The sequence below is a fragment of the Haliaeetus leucocephalus genome, unplaced genomic scaffold, assembly GCF_000737465.1.
Source record: "Haliaeetus leucocephalus isolate CR32 unplaced genomic scaffold, Haliaeetus_leucocephalus-4.0 Scaffold849, whole genome shotgun sequence".
Classification (NCBI taxonomy): Eukaryota; Metazoa; Chordata; class Aves; order Accipitriformes; family Accipitridae; genus Haliaeetus; species Haliaeetus leucocephalus.
The window spans coordinates 3,909,475-3,934,499 of record NW_010973285.1 but is presented as its reverse complement, the minus strand read 5'-3'; the positions used below and the strand labels follow the sequence as shown (position 1 = coordinate 3,934,499).

Below are 25,025 nucleotides of genomic sequence, written 5' to 3'. Positions count from 1 at the left end.
CACAAAAGGAATTCAAACATAAAGAAACAGAGCAGGCAACAAATTATTTGATTCTGAACTGAGGAATCCTTACAACAAAAACCACACACACAGACATTAACCCCCCAAAGATTAGTAGAGAAGGAGCAGCAAGAAAAAACTGTTGTAGACAGACATTAGCTACTTCTGTATATTTCATAAAGTTTCCACAGAAACATTTTGTTTGTTCATGTGGATTCAGGTCATGTTCAGCTGGAATCTGGGAGATCATGTGTTATGTGCACACTTCTGTAAGGATCCAGAATAGCTTACTGTTTATCTTATTGATATTGCCTTGAATCTCGGCTTGTGTCAGCAGCTCCTCATAGACGTCTCTCTCTTCTTCAGAGATTGTTCCATTCTAAGAAAACAAAATTGTTGCTAGTACACACAAATCTTTGCAGAGAGAAAAGTTATTAGTGGGAGTCATCAAAACTGCATCAGCTGAAATATTTGCCGGATGTATTTGTAAAGGAATTTGTTGACCACATGAACTAAAAAAATCAGCACTTCATGGTAACTGGCTGAGCAATATTTAAAGCATTTTCTGCTTCCTGTAAAATAGCCATGTAAATATAATGTAGCATTGTTCAACTACAGAAAGCATTAGCTCTTGTGTAAAAAACAAAGCAAATAATTTCACATTAAAGATCTCTGGCAGAAGTAATACTTTATCCTCAAAAAAGGTATCATTCTTTTTGCAACTTTTTAAACAGAAAATTTGGGGTTTTTTCTAAAGCAGTTGATAGAGGAAAACCAATCTTTATTTGTTTTTAGTCTTCCGGTATTTTATCCTTTAGTCAAAGTTAAGCTACATCATACTCATAGTAATCATATTATAAAAATGGCTGTCAGCTTGTTGCATTGCCATTATTTATCTTATTTAGCTTAAAAGTGGGGTTTTTTTCCTAATTATACTAATTTTAAAAATTAAGTTAATTTTTAAAACAGTAATACTACAGCATGAGAAACAATATGAAGGAACATGTATAATAAGAGCCCTAATAAAATACCACTACCTTAAGTCTTGCATTTGATTCTTTTCTCCTTTTAGCTTCAAAGAGTTCATTCTGATAGTCCTGTGCAAGTTCCTCATCCACATTTAGCAACATGGCATTTGGGTTCCTCAGAGTTGCAATGGTTTGCTCAGCTCTTCTCCTCTCAATAGCTTCGTTAATTGCTATTACTGCTGCATGCACTAAAATTAAAAGCACAATCCTAAACTTCAGGAAGCAAAACGTATTCAAAACTGTCACTGTTTCTTCTGATTTATTTGAAATGAATGTTTAATATATGTTCAACAATTTACATATTCCCCTTCAAACATCCCACTCCTAAAGTTTCCCCTAGACTGCAGCAACAAAAGCACTCCATGTTTGCTCAAATGTGGCACACTGCTGTCCGTTCCATGTTCACCCTTCTCCCAACTAGGGGTTACTATTTTACTGACAGAAAATAAAACATGAGGTACATTTTATTGTCCAAGTCTTATGTCATTTAGATGGCAATTATATGTAAGAATTGAAAATATTTTTGGTAGTTTTTCCTCTTAAAGCTACTTTCATGTCCATGAAGATACAAGACACATGAAAGTATTGTCTAAACTAACTACATCTGAAGGATAGTACACAAGAATAAGGAAATCCAAACTCCATGAAACTTGTCCTCCAGAATACATAGTTAAGATTCCCCAGGCAGGGTGCAGCCCTGCACTCCACATCTAAGCCTTCTTGGGATGAACTGGCTCCTTGTCTGAGGATCTCTATGAGCAGCTGGGGAACCAGAGAGACAGTGATGTAATGGCCATTACTTCTATCACCTGCAAAACCACAGGACAGCAAACTCCAAACAGGGCGAGAGAATACCCAAAGAGCTTTGCAGGGTTCCCAAAACATTACTGCACAGGAAAAAGGGAGTAAGTGTCATAGGACTCACTACAGCTATTGACCAGCTTAAGTGTTAAACCTTTCCTTTGAGAAAACAAGAAAACTTCAAATACTAAATAGATGCTTGACTCCAAGATTTTGGGAGTCAGAAATGCTCTTGTTTTTCCACATAGCAAATTTACATAAATGTACACAATTAAAACCACTTGCAGCTGCATTAGGTGTAGAGTGATGGCTAACACACCCTTCCGAGGTATTCCCTGCACATTTTTGGCCCTAAGATCAGTCTAGACTAAGGACTTCACTAGAGCTACAGTTTGTCTGGACCTTCATGCCACAAAGAGACCCCAACAACTGTCTGGTGGCACATTCATCTCAAAGATTTTACAGACATTTCTATTTAAAATGTAATTCCTAATAAATGTTTATCTAGATCTTACCCTAAAGGAGGAATGCAGCAACTCCCCATTTATCACCACAGCAGCTTGTCTAGGATTTACTTTCATGCCACCAATGAAATGTGTGAGGGAAAGCACAAATGCCATCTTTCCTTATTCGATCAGCATTTAATTGCTATGTGGCCTTGCACAGTTTTGCTAAACTGGAGAAAAGCATTCAGTAAAAAGCACTTTTCTGCATCAAGTTCAACTAAGGGCCTATATATCTGAGTTTAGAGCCTTCAGTTTCTTTCAGTAAATAAAAGAAATGAAAGATGTTTGTCAACGATTAGGAAATTTGAGTTTTTAGAAAAACAAAGGAGTGTGCAAATTTAGGGAAGAAGAACAGAAAGGCAGACCATTGGAAACTCAACATGGGCAAATGAAGCATGAAGTAAAGTTATACGCTCTCAGAGGAGGCAGTTACTGGAAAGACTTGACTAGCTGTTGGTGGATAACCCATTGCTTAGCATTAAATTCATGCTAGAAAGTTGTTCTAAAATTATTTTGCTCTAGCTCAGTTCAGCACAGCATCAGATGGGAAACAGAATCAGCTGGCATGGTGGAGGAGAAGCAGAGAGACAGACTGGTTCCTTTGACATTGAACTTTAGAAACAGGGCAAGTTCATAGTGGACATTAGGAAAAGGTTCTTCACTGAGAGGGTGGTCGGTCACTGGGACAGGCTCCCCAGGGAAGTGGTCACGGCACCAAGCCTGTCAGAGTTCAAGGAGTGTCTGGACAACGCTCTTAGTCATATGCTTTAGTCGTCCTGCAAGGAGCAGGGAGTTGGACTTGATGATCCTTGTGGGTCCCTTCTAACTATGACTCTATGAACACCCAGATCAACTTCAAGAGCTAAGAGAAGAATGCTGTTCTTAGACACACATATCACCCCCAAATGCTCATATAACAAAACACATAGGAAAGATGTAATCTCTTCCACAGTTGTGTAAGAAGTCTCACTGACATAACTGGAGCTAACAAAAAGTGGTCAAAAGACAGGTTCAAGGTTAGGAGAGAAGTGAACAGGTATTGGTGGATGTTGTGAACCCATCTACCAAGAGAAACAGTGAGAAGCCTTATTGGACTTGAAAGAGCAGTCTGGAAGCACAGAATAATAGAGAGGGTTACCTGCAGAATAAGCTCCCTTTGAAAGCACTTAAGCTTACTCTTTGTATGCTGATTTCTACTATTGCTGACAGCACAGGAGGAGTCATCAGCAGCTGTTTCACTTCATATCTCCTTTTGCTTACTCCATTTCGGAAGCAGGGTAGTAGACCCTTTCCTTTTGCAGGATCTCCATGTCCAACGTCACTAGTGCACGAGGGTTCCCATAGCAGATGTTTCCTGTTCTGGGGCAGGGTGTGTTATCTACAGCACACTCCTTGCCCAAAGGGACAGGACCAGCATCAGGAAACACTGCTTTTCTATGGAAGACTGAAAACTCTTCAGAAGTTAAAGGAAACCCTACACACACTATAATAAGCTTTCAGAGAAGGAAGTTGCAGCCCTTTCATCTTCAGAAGAGGAAGGAAGCTCCCTGGAAAAGTGCTTGGTAGTCATTAAATCTCTGAAAATTTGCTAAAAAAAGGAGACAAACTACCCCTACTTCCAAAGGCAGTATTTTAAGAGCTAGCTTTGCAGAAGCATGCACATAGGAAGCTATAGCAGGCTCCAGAATATACAACACAGAATGCGAATCAACATCAGGAAGTGTGTTTTAAGTTAAGGTCTGGCAATTTCAACACACTAAGTAACATCATAGATCAGCTTGTTTCAATTATGCTACTTTGCAAGGTTTAACAAAGTTGCAATGGAACTTCATTATAATGCAGCTTTTATACCCTCCACATCCCCATGTACAGTCTAGGGCACTGTTACTGGTTTGTATCAGTGACCCGCTGTGCCATTGAACATACTCAAGCCAGCCCTTCTGCTCTTCAATTTGCTCCTCTGAAAAAGGCTAGGATTTTGAACAAAATAACTAGACTTCAAGTGTGGATTTAAGGGAACACACTTCATTTCATGTCATTTAAGGTCAAGCATTTTGTTGTTGTTGTTGTTTCAAATGTATCACTTCATTCCACAAAAAACTGAAATAAAGAAAAAACACATTTACAGCTGGATAGGCTCAGGCAGCAAAAAAGCTTTTAATTTTGTTTTTGAGTGGAAGCTGTTCAAGGCAGACTCAAAAGGACCATAACTGTGCATCAATCCCTCTAAAAAGGAAAAGCTTACTTCAGATGCACCAGCAGGATGTGCCCTCCAGCAAGGTTCTACCATGCTGTGGGTCTCATGCCAGTGGTCAGATAGATTGAAAGCTGCCCATGGAGGCAAATGGTTCCTCCACATATGCACCACCATATGCAAGAGAGTTGTCTATCTGGAACAGTGACTTTTCCTCACACCAGCCTGATGGGGTGTTTGAGGAAAACTGCCAACACAGAAAGGAGGCACAGAGAAGACACCTTGTTCCCACAGCTGTCTCCACTGTACTGCCTACAGTGCAGAGGCACACGCAGAGCTCAGTTCGTCATTCTAGAGGAGCACTAGCTACCAAAGCATTAAACCCATGCAAAAGATTGTAAGAAATCTTTGTCTCTGGTATCACTTCCTATGGTTCAATAGAGATGCTCAAAATTACAGACTGAAAAATTGCAAGAGGTCTTGCAAAAATGATGCAGTGTGATAGTCAATGAAAACTTGTGTTTTTCTTGTTATTTATTAAGAGGTGGCAAGCTAGGTGAATTAAAACACAGAAAATATTTTGTTAGCGTTCTATCAAATTATCCAGTAGAAAACAGAACAAGAGCCACACTTACATGCAGCTTCATCCACTGATAATTCACTGGCCAGAATCCCACCAATTTTACTGAAAGATGGCATCTGTATACCGTACTTCTCTAGCTCCTTTCGCATGTTGCTGATTTCTTCCTCTGTTCACATAAAAAAAAAGAAGTATTATCAGAACAAAAGCATAAGAATTTCATTATGAATCACCATACCTACAAATACAGGTGCAGTATTTTTGAAAGCACTTGTGGCCACAGCCTCCTAACAGTTTTTCCTCCCCATTTTGAAGGAATCCAAGATACGACAAGTATTCCATGCAAATTCACTCCCTTCTGTCCTTCAGAGACTGACATTCATTAAAAATAGCAGCCACCCACCTATTTAATTAGGTTGTGTTCAGAACAACCTTGCGGGAGGAGAAAGACCATAACAGAAAATATGTACAATGTTAGCAGATTTACTGTGTGAAGAAACCATCTAACATATGATTAGATAAGCAGTTTATTACCTGTGAAGTCCACTTTTCCCAGTAGGTCCTGGATCTGTGGTGCTAATCCTAGTTTGAACAGATATAAACTGCAAAGAAGAAAATTAGAATTTAAAGTCTTACATGTGGTTGAGGTGTTTGCTTTCTGTACAAGAAAAAAGCACTTTTATGAAGCTTGTTCATTAGCCCTTAACTTTCATGTGCTGATATGGAATAAATTAACCCTACAGTTTTCTTTATGCTATGTTTTTAAGTCTTACAGAAAGAGAAGTCTTTTTTGACCTGATGTTTCAAAGAAGCATCTCTAAGAGAGAGGCACTGTCAGTGTATCTCAGATCAGAGAGGATGTGTAAACAAGTAGAAAACCTTAGTGGAAGACAATTAAAGAAATTCAAAAGCTAGTATTGGGGAAAAAAATCAAAATATGAATGCACTTTTGTACAGCTTATAGCTTTGGATCATGTACTGGTTTGACTTGTGTTATTACATCCCTGTAATTAATAGCTGAAGGCACACAAATCACTGACACCCTTCTTACTAAGGGTAGAGGAACAAGGACCTGTAAGTCCATCCAAGCCCATCTCATATGCATGTCATTAGCTATTTAGCTTTTGGAAAATGAAGAAAGTTAAATCTGAAGTGGTCTCCGGGAACTAATATTTTTGTTTCAATATAGCATGAAAAATATCTATACTCATTACTCCCAGAGCTCTGGGGTGCTATCTGAAAAAACAGCTGCGTATATCCACATTTTCTCAATATCTTTCAAAGAAAAGGCATGTATTTACCTACAAAAGACTGGTGTTTCTATAATTTATCAGTGAAATTAAATAAACAAGTGTTAAACAAGTAGGTTTGGCAAGCAGGGATTAAAATGTAGATTTTAAAAACAAGACTTAAATAACACATTCCTCAAACAGGATTATTTTGCACCTCTTATTTAAATGACTTCACCCCAACCTTGTACATTGCAAATGTGCATTATGGCTTGACGTTTTTGTTTCTAGAGGGGCACATTTCCCTTTTGTGTTTTGTTGTTGTGGTTTTTTTTCGCTATTAGCAAATTACAGGATGAGATTTCAAAGCAAGTATTTGTAGCTGTCACAATTACTTCAGAGCACACAGAATCAGCATTTCATCTTCCATGATACCACAGCTACTCCTGTGCCCTGTCACAACCTGGATGGATACAGCAGCACATCTTATGCACGTCGACACTCTTTCAACCGCTGCAGCCCCTCAAAATCATTGCTTTGAAAGGTGAGAATGGCAGCGGCAGTCTTAAATGCAAGGTAGATAAAGCAGGAAAAGAACCGCGTGACTATAGTAATAAACCAGGTTCCTCTGTTACCCTGATCTGCCTGCCAGTCTTCCTTTGTGGGCTTTTAAAGAGATTTTACTCTGAGTCAGGGACACAGTCCTGGCTGAAGGGCTGAGTGTCATACAATGATCAGCAGCATCATGGGGCTATGCTGGCTTCTTTGGAGGTCACCACAATAAAAAGACAGAGGAAGAAAAAGCAGTATGAACATTAGAGACCCATATTTTTGCTGTTCAGCACTTCCAGGACGATACTGAGCCACGTGCGTTACTTCCTAAGCTCCTTTTTTTGGAGAAACCTACTAACCACCAGGTGGTGCTGAAAATGTGCTTCGAGTCTTGCAGGGAACACAAAGACACTTCTACTCTGTATTAAGGTATAATTTCACTTCAAACAGCTTGCTTAATGCTTTTATAGTGTAACTTGAACCTCAGACAACCCACATAAAATCAAAAGCAGGGGGTCCTGGGGTTAAGAAAGCTGGCTATGAGGCATCAGGAGCAGGGGACAAATAAAGGGGAAAGGGTAGTTCCCAGGTGAAGTTCCCCTTGCATCACCCACACAGAACTGAGGTTCATTCCAGGCAGAGCTTCCTGGGTCTTGTTTTATGCTTAGCTCATGTATAACATACTGTAAAAAACAGATCTGAAAAATAGCACACTTTTTAAAAGACATGCATGTTATTCTATTGCTTCCTATGAAGACAATGTTTTGAAGCTGTGTAGCTTCAGAGGGATAGTTTGTTGAGGATGTAGCAGTGATCTGCTTGCAAAGATAAATTGAAAACTAAATTCTGCAGGGAAAAAAGCACCCAAAACCTCATCGGCCCTGCTATTTATGAACAAGAATAACTCTTAGCATCTTAATTTAAATGAAGCGGTTCTTAACCTCATTTAGTCCAGGAACAAATCCAAATTGGCTTTCACAGGAAAAATAGTGCAATAAATGAGGCCTATGCCTTTGTATTTTTCAAGTTGGGCCTTAAGTATTGATGTTTCAAACAGGAGAAAAGCAAGAGTGTAATTATATTCAACAGGAGTCTAGAAATTGTTTGCTAAGTCACTCCTTCCTGGCCAGAGGAGTGCTGTATTTGACAGTGCAAGTTGTTCCAAATACTGTAAGTACAATGGTCTTCATTTCAGACTTGAACCGGGACATAGCCTAAAAATATATTTAAACCTTCTTGCTTAGAGTCATTGTCTATCTTCAGGCCCTCTAACAGCTCAAAGGTCAGCAAGAGCCCAAGTAACCAAAGACTTTCCCTGTGAGATGTTAACATTTCAGATGTCAAATAGACCCCCTGGACAGACGGAGTTTTTGCTCCCATTACCTACAGTTAAGGCTATTTCATGCTGCTTAAAGGGGCAATTAAAAATAATCTTATCAATTTTAAGCACTTAAATTATGCACACTGACTGTGTATAAAAGAATTTGTGTAGGAAAGATCTCAACTAAATATGGCTTCATTATTTCTAAGAATAAGAAATATCCTATCTGTGTTAAATTTACATAGTTTTGTTGGAAAGCTCAAGAATCATGTTGCTTCAGAGTAGTGACTTGGTAACAGCTAAGAAAGAATGGGAAGTAGGTCAGCTCCTCACCTCTGTGAGGAAGTGCTCAATTTTCCCAAGTTATAAGCCTTTGAAATTTGAGCATGTGCTCCAAGATGCATTAGAATTTAGCATTTAAACCCAAAGGTGATTCTTCATTCAGTGGTCATGTGCATATGCTACAGCTGCAAAGGTGAAAAGCCTGCCTGCAATTGCTCTTTCTAGATGTAGTGGTGCTGGACTCTGAGAACAACAGGGACATGGACTTTTCCAGGGTCTGTGAACCTGTACTGATCCCCTGGAGAGGATGCTCTGACAAACCCAGAGAGTAGAGTGGGTGGGGTACACAGTGTGGAGACAGGGGGACAGACACCAGCAGGTCAGTAGTTACAACAACAGCAGAAGGGGAACAGAACTGGACTACTGCAGCTCAGTGGTCCTCAGATGCCAATCCAACTGGGCACACTGCTGGCCAGGCAAGTGCCTTGTCCTGAATTCTGTTGTTTCCCAGACTGCTTTCAAGGTAGGCTGTGTGCCATTCAATATTGACACTGGAGTTTGGTTTGAAAGACTCCAGTGAAGGACTTATGACATGCATTTTAGGAAAAGGCATGGAAATAAAAGTAGTTCAACAATTGTTTCTTTGATTCTTATATCCTGCATGTGATGCAGGCACAGGGCCCTACACTTTCATGGGAAAGCATCATAGCAAAAGCATTGCAGGCCTATTGCCCTTCAGTGTGGCATGACACACTTGATACAAAGTCCACTTATAAAATAATGACTTGTAAGTACAGAGTTATAGCTTTGTGTTGATAAGCAGCAAGAAAAAGTAATTTAAACAGGACAAAATTGGAAGTGAAAGCTGAGACAATACAGACTAATTCTAATACTGGCATAAGTCCTGGGGCACATGAAGATGGAGAAAGGAAAACTTATAGCAAAAGTCAACCCGTTGCAAAATTCTGTTCAAGATGAAAAGTTATTGCCATTGTCATGATAAGGCAGATCTTAAGAATGTATTGAAGTGATGGGCTTATTTTTCATGTAGTATTCAAATCCACAGTTGATGAAGTCCTCCTCCATACATGAGGAAGCAAGTATCAGAAAACCTCACTGTGCTCTTCCACCTCCTATAAAACATCTGAGCCAGCCCATAATGTGGCTGAAGGGGCACACAGCCCACTGTGTGAGCCTGAGCTGGTTAACATTAGAGCCCCATGCATCCATCTCAGGAAATCACTCACAAGCTTACACTGACAGAACAGACCATGCTACCAAGTTTTAGGTGAGGGCTACCCTCAAACAGTCCTGATGATACTGTTCAGTTAATATTACACCAGGCATAATAATTTCAAGTGGCAACACTTGTCAAAGGTGACAAACCCTCCCCCAGGGCTGTCAACTCTGAAAACCTAGCATTTGAAAGAAATATGATGAACTTTCACAGTATGCCCTATTTATTGGCAGTGAGTGCACATAGAGTGCAAGAGTGGGCACATCATTTCAAGGATTAGACCTTAAAAAATTTCAGTTACAGCATGTATTGAATAGTTTCTGACCTATAGCCCTGGAGTATTTGATGTGCCTTGGAACATCACTAGGAATGTGGAAGAGAGTTTGGGGCGTAAGTTAATTATGTTGTCTGCAAGCCTAGCTGCAAGAAAGTAATGAAAGGAAAAGGTCTCCATGTGCAGGAAATGAGCTAAGAGAGCCACAAGAGGCAGGAGCTGTCTGCCAACACCACTGCCCCTCACACCAGGGACAGCACAAGGCAGATGTTTAGCACTAAAAGCAACGAACATCAAGAAAATACTTAAGGCAGGACATAAATTTTAAGCTCCACCTTCAATGGTGTGGTCAAAGCCTTCCTGACTTTACGTTCAAAAATCAAGTTGCTCAGAACTTTAAAATCTTGGAAAATATTGATTTTTACATGAATGGCCTCAGAACATATCAATTATTTGCTCCTTTTTTGGGACAGAAAGACGTCAGTTCATCATCATTTTCACTCTTTTCAGCACATCTGCCCCATGGCTATACTAATATTTTGCTAAGTTTTTGTTCCTTTATTTGGTTTCTGTTGCAGTATGTGTTTTGAAATGGTATCTCCACTTTGTAAGGGGGTGTACTTATTGAAGGAGGGGTGTTTGTGCTAAATTCAGTAGTCCTTCATTTCTATTTTGAAAATAATTTGGCCAATAACCCTGACAAAAGCAAAGTTCATTAAATTAATGAACTTGTAAATTCTGACAGATTTTGATATACTGGTTGCTGTAAAGCCATTTAAAGGCTTACACTCCTAGTTTTAGCAATTACTTTAACTTTTACTCCCATCACCAGTTACCTTAGAGCGTGAATGCAATATATCATCCTAGGAATGTTTTTCCTATCGTAGACATCTGTAGTCTCTGGATAAAAGATCTAAAAAACAAAGAGCGCACAGTTAAAGGAGAAGAAGCTGAACAGAAAAGTAGCTAAAATGAGGTCTCTTCAGAACCATACCTTAAACTTACAGAATTTCAGCTGTTACTTCTATACAGTTATGAATCAAGTCTCTTCTGATGTTATTTTAGCTTTATCAGTAGTTTTCTTAAGGAACAATTTAATAAAGCATAAAAGCTACTTTATAAGAGGGGAATAGAGGAAGATAAGCAGACAGCATTTCAGCAATATTTTTAGAAAAGGTCCTTTGGCACAAGCTCAGCCAGTAGGGCTTGTCCTCCTACAGACACCCAAAACCTGGGATGCAGTCACAATTTGCAAAGTGTCATTGTGAACCAAACCTATCAAGTATGGTTTAAAAATGCAAAATTCTAATTGCCAGCACCCCTAACTTTGTGAATACATCATTTACAGAGAAGGATATTCAGAGAGAAATATCAAGCAATTTAGCCAAAAAGTCACATCATAAATTCCAATTTGGTTCTACCACTAATTTGTTCCTGGCCTTGGTCCCAGTCGCTAAACACTGTTTCTCCACAAAAATAAAATAAAAGACTTAGCTAACCGTGAGAGTTGGCAGTGTGCTTCCAGCCCAGGCTGGGCACTTGGGGATGCGCTGTCCCATGGTTAATAAGACAAGACTGAGTAAGTCAGGAACAAAGTGCCCTCTTCATCATTTTCTCACAACCGCTTTGGGAGGGAGACTCGGGAAAGCTTTTGGCCATGACCATCCTCCGCAACAGAAGCGAAATGTTTCAGAGGAGGGATGGCAGGGTGGAAATCAGCCAGCTGAATGGAGGGCTCAAGTTAGACAAAAAAAACCCCCAAAACACCGACCTGGGAAAGGCAGGACCTTCCTCATCTCTGTGGCATTTCTGATGGCAGCTATGGGTGCCCTTTTCTGCTTGTGGGCACCTGCAGCAAGTTTGCCTGCAGCGACTGGCCACTAGTCCCTGCAGCCCTTCAGGCAGCCATCTGATCATCCCTGCTGTGCCCGACCACGGTGCATTGGGCAGCACCGGGGCTGCCCCCACCGAGGCACCCAAGGGCAGCTGCTGGGCAGCCTGGGCAAGGGAGTACTTGCCCCAGGCTGTGTGTGGGTGCTGAAATGCCCAAATAAGCAGAGTAGGTGTTTCCACACAGTCCTTTCTGAAAGGATTTTCATCCAAAAAAGACTCACTGGTGCCCAGAAACAGCAGCAGAGGGGGGAGATGACAAGCGAAGACCCACAAGGAGGAAGATAAATATGAGAGGTGACCCAAGAAAGCAGCTGGTGGAAGAGGAGCAGCAGCATAGCCACGTAGATGCACTGGAGTGTGCAAAGACAGTCTGGAAACAGGGTAGAGGCAGAGAAACTGGGACGTACATTAAGAGGAAGAGGCAGCAAGAGACACCATGAGAGGCAGTAACCTAAAGGAAGCAAATATTTAAGTTTTCTAGTTTAAATCATATTCCTTTCAGGCCCCCACAGAGACTGTACTAGCAATAAGATATAGCTAAAACACCGCTTGCATCTCCATTTGTCTTTTGACGGGAGAAGCACACTAAGCATTTCCACCCACAGCACTCGTCCACAGCAGCCTCAGCCCACGCACACCAGCAGCAGTAGCACATAACTGACATTCCCACTGCTTTCAGCATTACCTCCTCTTCAGATTTGTTTCCTGAATTACCCCTTCCCCGTAGACTTACTGCAAGCAACCTTTTATGCTCAAGCAGATGAAAGAGGATCTCAGTGAGTCAGTGCCTTGAGCCAGTTTCTTTGCTAAAATTTAAAGGCTTACCTTAGGTAGACCAATGGACTCCATTGCTCTTAGCCACTGCACAGTGTTGTCAGTGTGCCGAAAATGAAGGCCAGATCTCTATTGGAAACATTGAAGGAAAAGATGATAAAAACCACATAAAGTAAATTCTCCAATTACTGATCCTTCTATTGCTTCCCAATTTTATATCCTGAAGTCAGGTTCAGGGAATTTTCCCTTGTTTGAACCTGGAGACCAAAGCATCACAGCTGCAATGCTGCTAATGAAACATCCTAACACATCAACAGCCCCACACTGTCCAGCTCATTATTTTATGTAACATAAGCCAGATTTGTACCCATCTGGGTGGACTGTGACCGAAGTGGTCATTTGTACAGCCCTTCAGTAGACTTTCAGAGTAAAGGCTGGCTGTCTAATACCATGAACCACTACCTCCAAAATACAGAAGTGGTAACACTGTTCAGCACTACTGTGGAGGAGAACAGATAAGAAGCTGTTAGTCACTCTTCAGATCTACTTGAATACCTGACCCTTCCCACAGCCTACACAAGCAGCAGTTAAAAGAGCAAAGTGGGAAAGTTTTTTGGGTTTTTTTTTGGCTTTTTTTTTTTTTAATTAATTTTTAAAGAGTCAGGGTAAAGGGGGAAAAGAAGCCTGAACTCAAGTTTTGGAGATTTTCAAGAGAAGCATTTAAATGTAACCAGGATTCTTAGCCATGGTTCTATTAACCATATGGGACCTAGAACAGCTTAATTTCTCAACTCTCAAACAACAGCCAGTGATTACACCTTAAAAATGTCCATTTTAATTTTTTCTGCCACCTCTACATGTTAGGATAATGCATTCCATAGCTGGACTACTGCATATGCATGTATATATTTCTATATTATTGAGCATTTGGAGATAAACAGCTCATCTAGGTAGCAAGCTAAGCCTAATTACTGGAGCTTGTTTTTTGCCTCTCTGTTAAATTTGGTAAAATAAACACACAGGTCTAATGAAGTGAATGTCCTTCTATACAAAATGAGGAAAAATTGGAATAGTTATCAAGTTTAGTTACTGAATTGCTTTTAGCTCCCATTCCTAATGAGACGTAATTGTATAAATGGTAAAACTCATGTTCTCCCTGGTGCCAGAAGTGTAATTTGTTCAGCTTTAAAAACATTGACACTAACATAGTTTTTCTAAGGGTAAAACATTCCTAACTTATCATGGTGGCTTGTTAGTGCTGTTTGTCTTCCATCTAGTCCTGACAGTCTTACAAAGGAGATGCAGAAAGTTAACCAACCATGCTTGGGTATCTTTAAGAGCTGGAAGACAGATATTACATTTTTCTGTCTTGTTGGCGAGAGAACTGAAAAAGTTATTACCTTATAACGAGCCTGCTCCACATCATATATCTTTTTGTCTGACACCACATTAGGGGCAAAGAATTTTGCAAGCTTGGCAAGGTAAACACCATTTCTTAAGCCTTCCTCCAGCTCCGTAGTTGGGGGCAGCTCTTCTTCCAAGCAGACCTCCATCCACCTACAGAGACGTCATTTGAGAAACGTTGTTATTTGTGATTTTAACAGAAGCGACACCTTTCACCCACAACCATCGTACTTTTAATGTCACTACCACAACAAAATTGTAAGAGAAAAAGGTGCAGGCTAAGGAGAAAATTCTCATGTTCATTCACATGGCAGATCAAAATGACTACAGAATCATATCTGCATTCATGGTCCTGACCCATCAATAACCAAACAACATGATTTGAAGTATACATCCCCTAAGGAGTCCGACTCGGATCTTTTGAACAGCACTGGGCTTTTAAATAGACAGTAATTTGAGCTGAAACCAGAAGAAAACATGAAGTACTGTGTATTATTGATGTTTGCATTTAAAAACTCCGTGATAGCTATGCCAGGGCTAAACCTCAAAAGCATTAAAGCCAGCAAAGTGCTGGGCTTGGCTGGCTCCTGCAGCCAATGTGCTCTGCAACCCAAGCTTGCAGCAATGCTCACCTCAGTATAGAGCACTTCTGCAGCTCATCCTCCTCACACAACACGCGGCAGCTTGCCATGTTTACCCGTAAAACACATGGTGCCAGTGCTGGAGGAAGGAGTGAGGCTTTTTGTTGAAACAGCCCAAGGTACTTTATGTATTTGAGGTCTGCCTGGCAGCGAGTTGGCTGAAATATTCCCGTAGCCCATCAAGTGGGATGGCTTCTCATCAAATAGTGACTAAATCCTTCAAGGTGGTAAACTAGTTACGTTTTTGAGGCTTAGATGTGATAGATGTAGTACTACATAGAAAACAGTAATTATTAAACATATAACCAGTTCAGAAGGCCAGTAACAGACATAAAAGTGGATTATCCAGTATGTTTGTATTGAGTCACCAAGAGAAACTGCTACTGAAGCGCTCCTGAAGGTTAGCGTCCTAACCACTGGGCCAGAAGTTCCTTATATTGGTGGTCTAAGTGTTTCGGCCCCATGATATTATTCTTATTTCTAGCAGCTAAATCACTTTACAAGAGCTATAAATCTGGTTAGTTCTTTCCCAATATCTTTTTTTTTTTTTTTTTTTGCTTAGGCAATCTCTGCTGTTGTTAGAAGGGTATTAATACCATTACAAATGGACAAGAACAAAGCTGAAGACATCAGTTCGCCTTACTTACTGTCACTAAGGCAGTGTTGCTGTATTCTGCATAAGACAGCATTACAAATCTAACATCACCTCCACAGGGGTGACTTCAGAAACAAGAAAACTGGGATCCAAGTTGAAAATGAGCCAGTTTTTCCCCCACCACACAGGAGAAAAAAACCTCACTACTTCATTTTCTTTCACCTTAAAACTCAAGACAAATGACCTACTCCATTACACTTCTGGATTTGTTACAGGACATATGAAAGTTGTTTCATGAAGCACAGACTACCCAAATAGCTCTTCAGGAAACCACCAGCCATAAATCTGGGACAATATCACACAAAACTGCAGGGAGCGAGTGTCATTAGGAAAACTGTACTTTGCAGTATAAAAGCTGCTTTGGTGAGGAGAACTGTATCCCTGACAAGTTTCCTGCTCCATCTTGTGTTGCATGTTCATGTGTTATGGGTCTGTGCCAAGGGTCCCCAAAGTCATCCTTTTTAATGACATTTTACAGACTAAATAGATATACATACTAAGGCAAAATGTTGCATTTGTCTTCTCCAAAAGAGATGACAAAGAAGAATAAACAAAGAACATGTACTCCCAGCAAATGTGGGTTTTACCTGAGCCAGTTAGCTCTTTTTACAGGCTTTATTTTCTAGATGTATTTTAGGTAAAGAGCTGTACGGATAGCAGGAGGAGCCTGCTGAGCCACAGGAGGTATTTACCATGAGCTGAAGCTGACCCTGTTGTCCAATGGACCATCTCCAGTGATGTGAACTGTATGCCCCCAGAGTAGTGTTTGGTACCTTGTACTGGATCCTTTACACTTCTGATTCTCAGTTTTCTTATGAAAACATTTTTCTGACTTCTTCAGTCAAGGGCACCAAAAAAAGATTACATTGCAACTGTTTTTGAAGATACACAGATGTGCCCCCCAAAGTTGCTTTTCTCCCTTCTGGTACAAAAATTTGCTACTTAGAGGCAGCTTTCCCCTGGCCCAAAACCAGCTATTGCAGGAGGTCCCTCATAAAGCCAGATAAGCGCTGCTATTTGCTCTTCTATGGCAAGCAGCTCTTCCTCAGGCTTTCCTTCACCATACAACTGAGGTTCACCAGCAGAAAGAGCTCCGTGTGTCAGCACTGGTCCAGAGATTAAATTTAACAGCCTTATAGTTGAATGTCCATTAGCAAGGCATCACTTAGTGCTAAAAGGGAAGGGCTAATAGCAACCTGGGCATGACACTAGGAGAGAACACCCGCCTTCAGAGCAGGTCTAGGTTGTAAATTATAACCCTCCAAATTCCTGTTCTTGTGACACGAAGAGCTTGCTATTCACAACCTCCTGCTGGTTTTGGGAGACAGAGAAAGGATGCATTTGGGTAGATTGGGTCTGTAAAAGGGTCTGTATAAAATTGAGTCATTCCCCAAGCTCTAAATGAGATCCAAGTTGAAAGCTACTCCTCAGCTTTTCAAACCTCCTGTTATTCAACAACAGCAAAACTGGTTTGGATTTGTTTCCAGTGTGGTGATGAGCCTTTAAGATTAATCTGAAACCATCCTGTTCTGGATAGGGAGGCTACCCTGTCTAATGGGTAAATGCAATACACTGAGGAACAAACAGGAAACTCTATGAGGAAGCAAAGAAACCAGAAAAAAAAAAGGGAGGGGGGTGTCATGAAGAATACAGTTGCCAATCCAACAAGCCCAGATAAACAAACACATCTCTTTTTAGAAGGAGAATGTTAGTAACTCAGTAAGAAAAAAAAAAAAAGGAAAAAAAGTAGAGAGAAGTAAATGGAACAAACCTGAAACATGCAAAGAGTTTCTTTCCATTTATAGCTAAAAATTTATAAGTGATATCCATTCTAGAAAAACTAACAGGTCTGTGATAGGGCAACTGTAACTTATAGCTTTGGGGAATCAGTTTCCAAGACTGAGAACACAGCTACAGCTGTGTTACATAGAAGACAGGTTTTACCAGTGTCTGGAAGTTGCAGAACTTAGCTACAACAAGATCTGTTGTGAAAGGATTTACTCCATTTTGCACGTGTTTAATCAGAGGAAGGAAAAGCCTCAGGATTTGCATGAAAACCTGCAAATATACAAACAACCTAGTAAGTTTTAGTTATGCAAACAGCTGCTCAACTCTTACTAGGAGAGAGTATTTGAGACATCTGTAGCACTTTTCTCCCCAATACTTGTAATTACACTGATTCAGTTAAAATGTAGTTGTGGATTTAAACAGAAAGAAGTATTACTTTAAGGCTGTGAGGTTCTGCTTTTTAAGACACAGTTTGGTGAGTTTATGAAAGTTAGTATATGTCACGGTGCTGACAGCAGGAGTAGACTGGACTGAAAAACAGAAATCCTTCTACTTCTGTTTCTTTAATTGAAACCGAGAATATCCACCTGACAGTAAAGATTTATAGATACCTTTGGAGCAATTTATTTTTCTTCTGGGCTAGAAAAGCAGCATTGCCTTTGGCTCACTCACTGTTTTCCTGAGCACACAGTACTGCAACATCAGCACCAGATTTAAGCCTGTTGCAGGAACTGTTACCCACAAGAACTAGTTAATACTGTGGCTGTACAAGAGAAAGAACCTATAACTCAATGTTAGACGGTATGTTTTTCTTCAGTGTGAAGCTTGTGGAATAGGACTGTTATAGCTATCAAATGCATGCATTTCTGCCACTTCTTTTTCTACAATGCAATCCTATAATTTATGCTGGTTTTTTAACAACCTTAACTTACTGAGAGATGTATGCTATGAAAAACTGCCACAGTGTGAATGTGATTGTTGACTTGATCACTAGTTACAGCTAAACCCAAACTCCACACCATGGGGGAGGGACAAAATGTAATCTCAGGACATGGACTAAAGTATGCAATATCCCTGAAGTCCTGGCTACCACCATCAAAAATTAGCTATCATTAAAACAGTGCTGCAGAGCTACACGTACCAGTTTTAGTCTTATCATTTGGGTTCAAACATGCATAAACAGATGTTTTCCTGAAGAGAGATACTTGGGGTCTTACACCAGTATGCATAAATACAGCCTGCTTTTATTTTCATAATACTGCAGTACTTGCCAGCACAGAAACAAAGAATTTGCCTTAGACAAAAATCCAAACTCAGACCTGATCAATGGAAATGTATCCCCAATACTTTAACTCCAATGCATAGAACTGCAAAGCCTGCCACGAGCAAGTATTGAGGTAGAATTTCCCTTTGCTTTGCTCAGTTCTGTCTTGACTCTTGGCAGTCCAAGCCAGAGCAGTTCAGCAGTGAATTTCTGGCAAGATAACAATGATGACTTCTGTGCCAGACCCACGAGCAGTAAACAGCACACTGCTCACCAACAGATTCCAGTTTCCACATTTGACCACACAAACCAGCAGCAGTATAATGAGCTCGGGCTTGCACTTGAAAAGCAAAAAAACCCTGACTCTCATTCAAGGCAAAGGTCAAGGGAACTGGAAGCACCAGCGCTGCACTATGAACTTAACCAGTTATGAAGTTGTCATTGACAGTCTGTGTGGTCAGCAAAGCACACACAGCTGGCTAAGGGACTGGAAATGCTGGAGCCAGTGTTCAGCAGAGAAGAGACAATACATTGTATAACCCACCCAAAGCCCATCACATTTGGCATACACTGGATATTGCAGCAAAATTTATACTTGTACTGCCCTGCCCTTTCGGATTTATGCTGCAAATTGTGGATCGAAGGGCACCAGGTTTTTACCTCCTGGGAAGCAGACCTGTGGAGAAGCAAAGACAGGACTCCAGAGCCAAAGCTCAGAACACTGAACGCCACTACGAGAAGGGTATAGTGAAGACAAGGTAAAGATGTTTCCACCCATTTACTACCTCCCTGGCTCGCAACCACAGTGTTTCAGTCTGGTTCAGCACACGCGTACTGTGGGGAAGTGAAACAGACTGTTGACCTAGGGATTACAATACAGCCATCTCATTTCCAAACAAAGGGTGAAAAAAATCTTGTTGCTAGATAACATGAGTATCAACAATCAGTCCCAAAGCAAAATGTTAGATTCTAACTTGAAATGTCTGTGAATTTGTGTGATTTTGTTTTTAAGCCAAAACTTTTATTTGAAGATACTTAGAAATATACAATAGTCTGAAGCATGAGAACTCACCATTTAGAGTTCCACATTACTATGTCTCTAGTTTCTGAATCTAAAGATTTGTTGAGAAATCTCAGCTCTTAACTCTTCATTTGCTTTTGTTTTCTAATGCAAAAAAAAGATATTTTTTTCTCCCACCAACAGTCCCATAAATATTGCTTTAAAAAGGAGGGTGAGAACAGCAGAAGCAAGCTAGGTGTGTTGCTTGACTGAGCCAGAGTGGTGGTGGCAACATTGATTTGTTTATAAGGAAAGACTGTGTGTTAACTTTGGAATTTGTTCTCATTAGACTGCAAGCTTTAGCGTAGTACATCTCCTAAACCGTAAAGCTTAGGAAAAGGTTGTTTCACAAAGAGCCACAGGGCTATTTCCAGCACAAATGCATGCAAAGCTTCCAGCCATTTCATGAAAACAGAAACAGCCAAGTGGAATACCATCACTGCAAAAAGTATGAGTTGTATGAAAAAACCTGCACAAGTTTGGAGGCTCCACTTAGAGGCTGTGAAGAGCAGTGACAGAGCAGGCAGCTGAGAAAACTACTTTCTTCAGACCTTTTTTTCTCATGTTCTGGTACCTTCAGCCCCAAATCTTCCTTACAGTTGGGAGCCTTGGCTCCAATCAGAGCTACAGACCTCTGCTGTCAAATTACTCCTGGAGCCAGAAGCCTTGGAAACATTGCCTCCTAAATTTGAGGCTCTAGATTCATACTCTAGTGACAGCCTCTACTGAATCTCAAGTTTTATCTATCCTAAAAACATACTTTGTCTGAAAAGTCAACACTTTGTGATCATGGGTCACCAGAGCAGTGTGGGGAAGGAAGGCATGATGCAGGTCACTTCAGTCACCACTTCTCTTATGTTGCTTACAAGAAGTAACATGAAGATAGTACCGTGGAGGACACTGTGAATCACTTGGCTTCACAAGATCTCAGAACTTCAGCATGTAAAATGAACATAAAATCCTTTAGCAAGAGATTTTGCATTAACTTGTATCACTCTCATTTTTTACCCTTCCATAAGTCAGTTCTAATTTGAAGTTGCATATCTCTGGGTCTCCAGCTGGCATTAGATTTAGCAGTATCTCAACTTATGATTATGATTTCACCAGGGAAGATACTGACTTTCAGCAAAAGCTACACTGAAAACCAAGAACCCATACATGAATGTTTCACTGTGCATAAGTATTAAAATAATACGGAGCTCACTGCGTATTACTGCATTTTGTTGAGTGGTGCACACCTGCGTAAAGTTTGTTGCAACATTCACTTCCCTGATCAAAGCCCTTCTGATGCACTTCATATTTGATTTAGATGAGAAGGGAGCAGCAGTGATGACTTGCCCGCCCTGTACAGCGCACTAAACCAGCAATAAATCATTTCAACAACATTTTTCCACACCAGATTTCTGCTGCCATGGCAACGCTGACATATTTACAAAATAACCCTAAAGATGTTATAAAATCCTGGTTCACAAGATGGCAGCACAGATACTATTTGTTGTTTTAATCTGTTCTATTCCCGACATCCCTTATGTGGGTTAATCGGTGATTAGAGTCCACAAGGCAAGGTGCTGCTCAGGAAACCTGCTCTGGAGCCTCAGCAGGGCCCCAAGGCCATTGCAGGCTACTGGGCACCCAGCAGCAGCCAAGTCCTGTTTACTCAGCACTTCTTCAATGGGGGCGTGGAGGGGGAATAGAGACTCTCCAGCAACACCCCAACAGGTGACAACAGCACACGTGCCTGCATTTCATGACAGCCCCCAAACCTTTGCAATCAGGCTTTGTTTTGCTGTCTTCTCTGTTTGCAGAGACATTAAGATTTAGCACTGGGTATCAACCACAAACTCGAGGACTGCTCTGTGAGATAACGTGCTGACTGAGGGGCCAATACTAACAAAGCCCAGGCTGGTGGTTGCAGGGATGCCTCATCCCCCTGCTCTTGGCCTGGGTCCAAGCTGCCAGAGGCTGGGGACAAATGATGAAGAGGCAGGAGAGAAAGCAGTACCAGGAAGGGCGTTCGCCACCCTTGTGGAGGCTGAACAGCCACAGTGAGTGTTTCTCTCTAAGAAACCTCACCTAATTCTTCTCAGCGGAAAGAACAGTACCCAACAGGTTACCTGAGCGAATGAGGTGGAAATACTAAGTGTTCAAATGTCTCAGAGGAGTATCTGGGGAAGGTGTAGCCTGAAGTATCTCTTTTCGCAGGAGAAATTCATTTTTCACTTGGAAGAAAAGGGGAAAAAGGATGGAACAGAGCAGTCCTCTCCTAAATACCTTGCAAACTCTGTGACACTAAGTTAACACAACTCAGATTGGCGTGCATCACCCAGCTGCAGAGTCTAGACCTGCTTTAACAGCCCTCTCTCCAATGGGCAGCAGAGACCACAGTGGCAGAAACACAAGTCTTTCCTGTGTTAGTCTGGCAGTGGTGGCTCAGCAGCCCCTGGAAAGCATAATTTCAGACAGATGACAGACTCAAACCACTAATGAAATTTTAGGTAGTGCAGACACGAGCTCCATAGCAAGTCCCACATGTAAACACAAAGGGTCTCCCTCCAGCCCTATTTTCAGATAATGCTTTTATCTGAAAAGGAGGGAAGCTGAATTTGGCATGTGAATTTGTCTAAACTTAGTATTTTGCCAGTCTGTATAGACACTGATTTGATAAACAGAAGTAGATATAGCAGTAAAAGCATTTTTAAACAGTACAGTATTTGCTGGTGTGAAAATGTTGCAAAACAAGTTACTCCCCAAAACACACTATGTTTGCTTTAGAAAAACACTGTGATCCCAGGCTCCAAGACCATAGTTTAGACTTGCGCATCATACTGTCTTGCTACATGTTATTGCAGTTTGCTTTGCTCTATTATGTCTCCTACAGATGCAGTACGGTAATACAATTTAAGACACCCTTTCAAAAAAACCCAGAATATGGTATTTCAGATTTACCAATTTAAAGGGTTCTGGCCTGGCATAACCTAACAGTCCTCCAAGCAACCCACTTGAGCAGAAGAGTAGCAGAAGATATGTGCCCTTGGCAAGCCACAAAAATGTTACAGTAAAATAACCAATAATGGGTCCTTCAGGTAGCCTTCACACTTTCATCATGCAATAGCCCTACTCATCTTAAGTCACAGTTACAGTGAGTCTTTACCCAAAGTCTACACCCTTCCATGGCAGTAATTATTATCCAAATCCATAGAAAACAGAGCTGTAGTCTCTATGAAGTGATCTATCTGACAGTGGCTTTGATGAAGCTACTACTAAAACTGAACCAAACCTACCCATGCAGGGAACCTGCATCTTTTGTTCACCCACTCCCAAACTCCAGTGCATCACCAGATATATGGTTTCCAGCAGCTGTCAAGCTAGACACACATGGAAAGACAACTAAAGAAACATCAAAACAGTCATTTTTTACATCAAGATCTGGTATTTTATGTGTTTGCCCGTTACCACTGCACAGTGCCTTCCATGAAAGTATTAGTCCCCAGCTGTCCGGAGTGATATGCTATTACCTTTCTTTGAAGGCAAGATGACAGGCATAAACATTACCACCATGTCTATAATCAACACACTTTTCTAGTGTAGAAAAGTGACTGAGGGAAGTACATCTGGTGTAGATTCAGCATAAAAGCTTCTATGTTGTGCAGGTGTTAAAGCCAAGACCATGGTTCAAGACCAGCAATAGAAAAACACAGCTCTACCTGCAGATGCGTGTATTTACTTGGACACTGATGCAGCTGGGTCAGCAAAAACCCCCAAAGGAGGTGCAGACTAAAGTGTTTGTTGAGGCCACACAGGAGACCTATGGCAAAGCAAGGAACCAAACTCAAACACGGCATGATGCTGGGTGCTCTTTTGACTCCTCGACCAGTTCAAGCCCACCGGATCAGATTCGGGTATTTATATTTTACTGTCTAACATCTGACAAAGGTTACTTTTGTGAAAGCAACTAACAGTAAGTATGCAGGTAAAGAAACCACAAAAAGGACCCAAGAAGTATATCTACTAGACAGGCAGCTGGGACTCTTAAAGAAAGGTGCAGGACAGCAGCCAAGTAAGAACTAAAAGACACGGATGAGAGAACAAGATGTTAAAGAAGTGAAAAGACTGAAAGAGCCAGCTTGTGAAAGGCTGAACAGTTGTTAAAAGCATTTAGTGTTATGTAAACACTGCAAAACAGCAACAAGAGGGAGTTTACAAAGTTTAAACTTTGTCCCATGTCAAAAAAACACAAGACAGAGGAACAAAGATAAAACCAAGGCATTTAGGTGAGAAACTCCATGCACAGCCCCTACAGTTACCTTTTTCTGTGTTCTTCTTCTCATGGCTATGCAAGCAATGCTCTCCATTTCAGTGGCTGGAAAGACAGTACTCCCTTACCTACTCAATAACAATCTATAAAATTTTGAGAAGCATGTACATACAAATCAGGCCTGCAGTAGGTGAGAAAAATGTAAGCAGCAGTATGAAAGCATTTAATAATCCACAAAGAAATGAAAACCCAAGAAAATCATAGTATCGCTTTATACCGGTGAAAATAAACAGCCTTTCTGTAACAGAAAACAGCAAAAAAAATTCACAAGTACTCTTCAGCCTGACCTTTATCATCAGAACATAAACAAAGAATTGCTGAACAAAGCTTTGGATCCTTCAGGACCATATCATTATCCGAGTTTCAAAACTACATAGTGTTTTCTACAGAGAGCTGAAGCAGTTTGTTAACACCAATTTACACTAAGGACAATACCCAAAATTTCTATACAGTATGTAGATACCTGGCTACAATTTTGACAGTGCAAGCTGGAATTTTTATTGAGGACATATGACTAAAATCTGCATAAAATAGTCATGGGCATCTCAAACATCTTTCTAGACAGTAATTAAGAGTCAGGAATAAAACCATTCCCTTAAGAAAATGGACCTGAGAAACTAAGTGTTAGAACAAGTTGATTTCACTGCAAAACTCTAAAATCTTCCCTTGGAACAGCTTATATTAATTAATGCACTTAAGTAGCAATAGGACAGAGTAAAAGAGAAGCTGTAATTCAAAGACTAGGCTAAGAAGAAAAAACTGATTGCAATGAGTATGGTAAAAATTTGACAGTGTAATTAATAGTATCTCATGCAACAAATAACCAGTGTCTGGTGACAGCACTTCAGTTTAAGGGTTTTGAGATCACCATTCCCAACATCTGTGCACACAAGGCAATCTTGTCACCAAGAACAAACAGTGAAATATCCCTATCAATCTGAGTAATCATCAAGTGATAAAAATCTACTATCTGTGCCCCAGTATTCAGGTTACTCAAGGCAGTAAGAGAGGTTCAGGAAATACTTACTCAGCTAAGAGCCTGCCAGTCACCAGACAAGATACTAGGTACTGGCAAAAGTAAGCTCCCAAGACATCATTTGATTCAAAGGCAACAAACAGGTCAATGGTGTATCAAGTCTGGCTTATGGCACTTAGCACCAATCAAGAACCGCCCCCCCCCCCCCCCCCCCATCACCACCAAAAAAAAACAAAACATTTTTTTAATCC

The 25,025-nt window shown here is 40.7% G+C and overlaps 1 protein-coding gene across 2 annotated transcripts in view; it reads right to left on the bottom strand.

Moving 5' to 3' along the window:
* The window catches only part of IQGAP2 (IQ motif containing GTPase activating protein 2), a 107,855-nt gene that overhangs the window by 49,626 nt on the left and 33,204 nt on the right, over window positions 1-25,025 (bottom strand). For both annotated transcript variants that reach the window (XM_010582841.1, XM_010582840.1), the window contains exons 2-8: window positions 14,072-14,228; window positions 12,723-12,800; window positions 10,841-10,917; window positions 5,644-5,711; window positions 5,165-5,278; window positions 1,032-1,216; window positions 292-379 (exon numbers count right to left, since the gene is read on the bottom strand). In XM_010582841.1, the coding sequence (XP_010581143.1) occupies window positions 292-379; window positions 1,032-1,216; window positions 5,165-5,278; window positions 5,644-5,711; window positions 10,841-10,917; window positions 12,723-12,800; window positions 14,072-14,228 (767 nt within the window). The remainder of the gene's footprint in view (window positions 1-291; window positions 380-1,031; window positions 1,217-5,164; window positions 5,279-5,643; window positions 5,712-10,840; window positions 10,918-12,722; window positions 12,801-14,071; window positions 14,229-25,025) is intronic.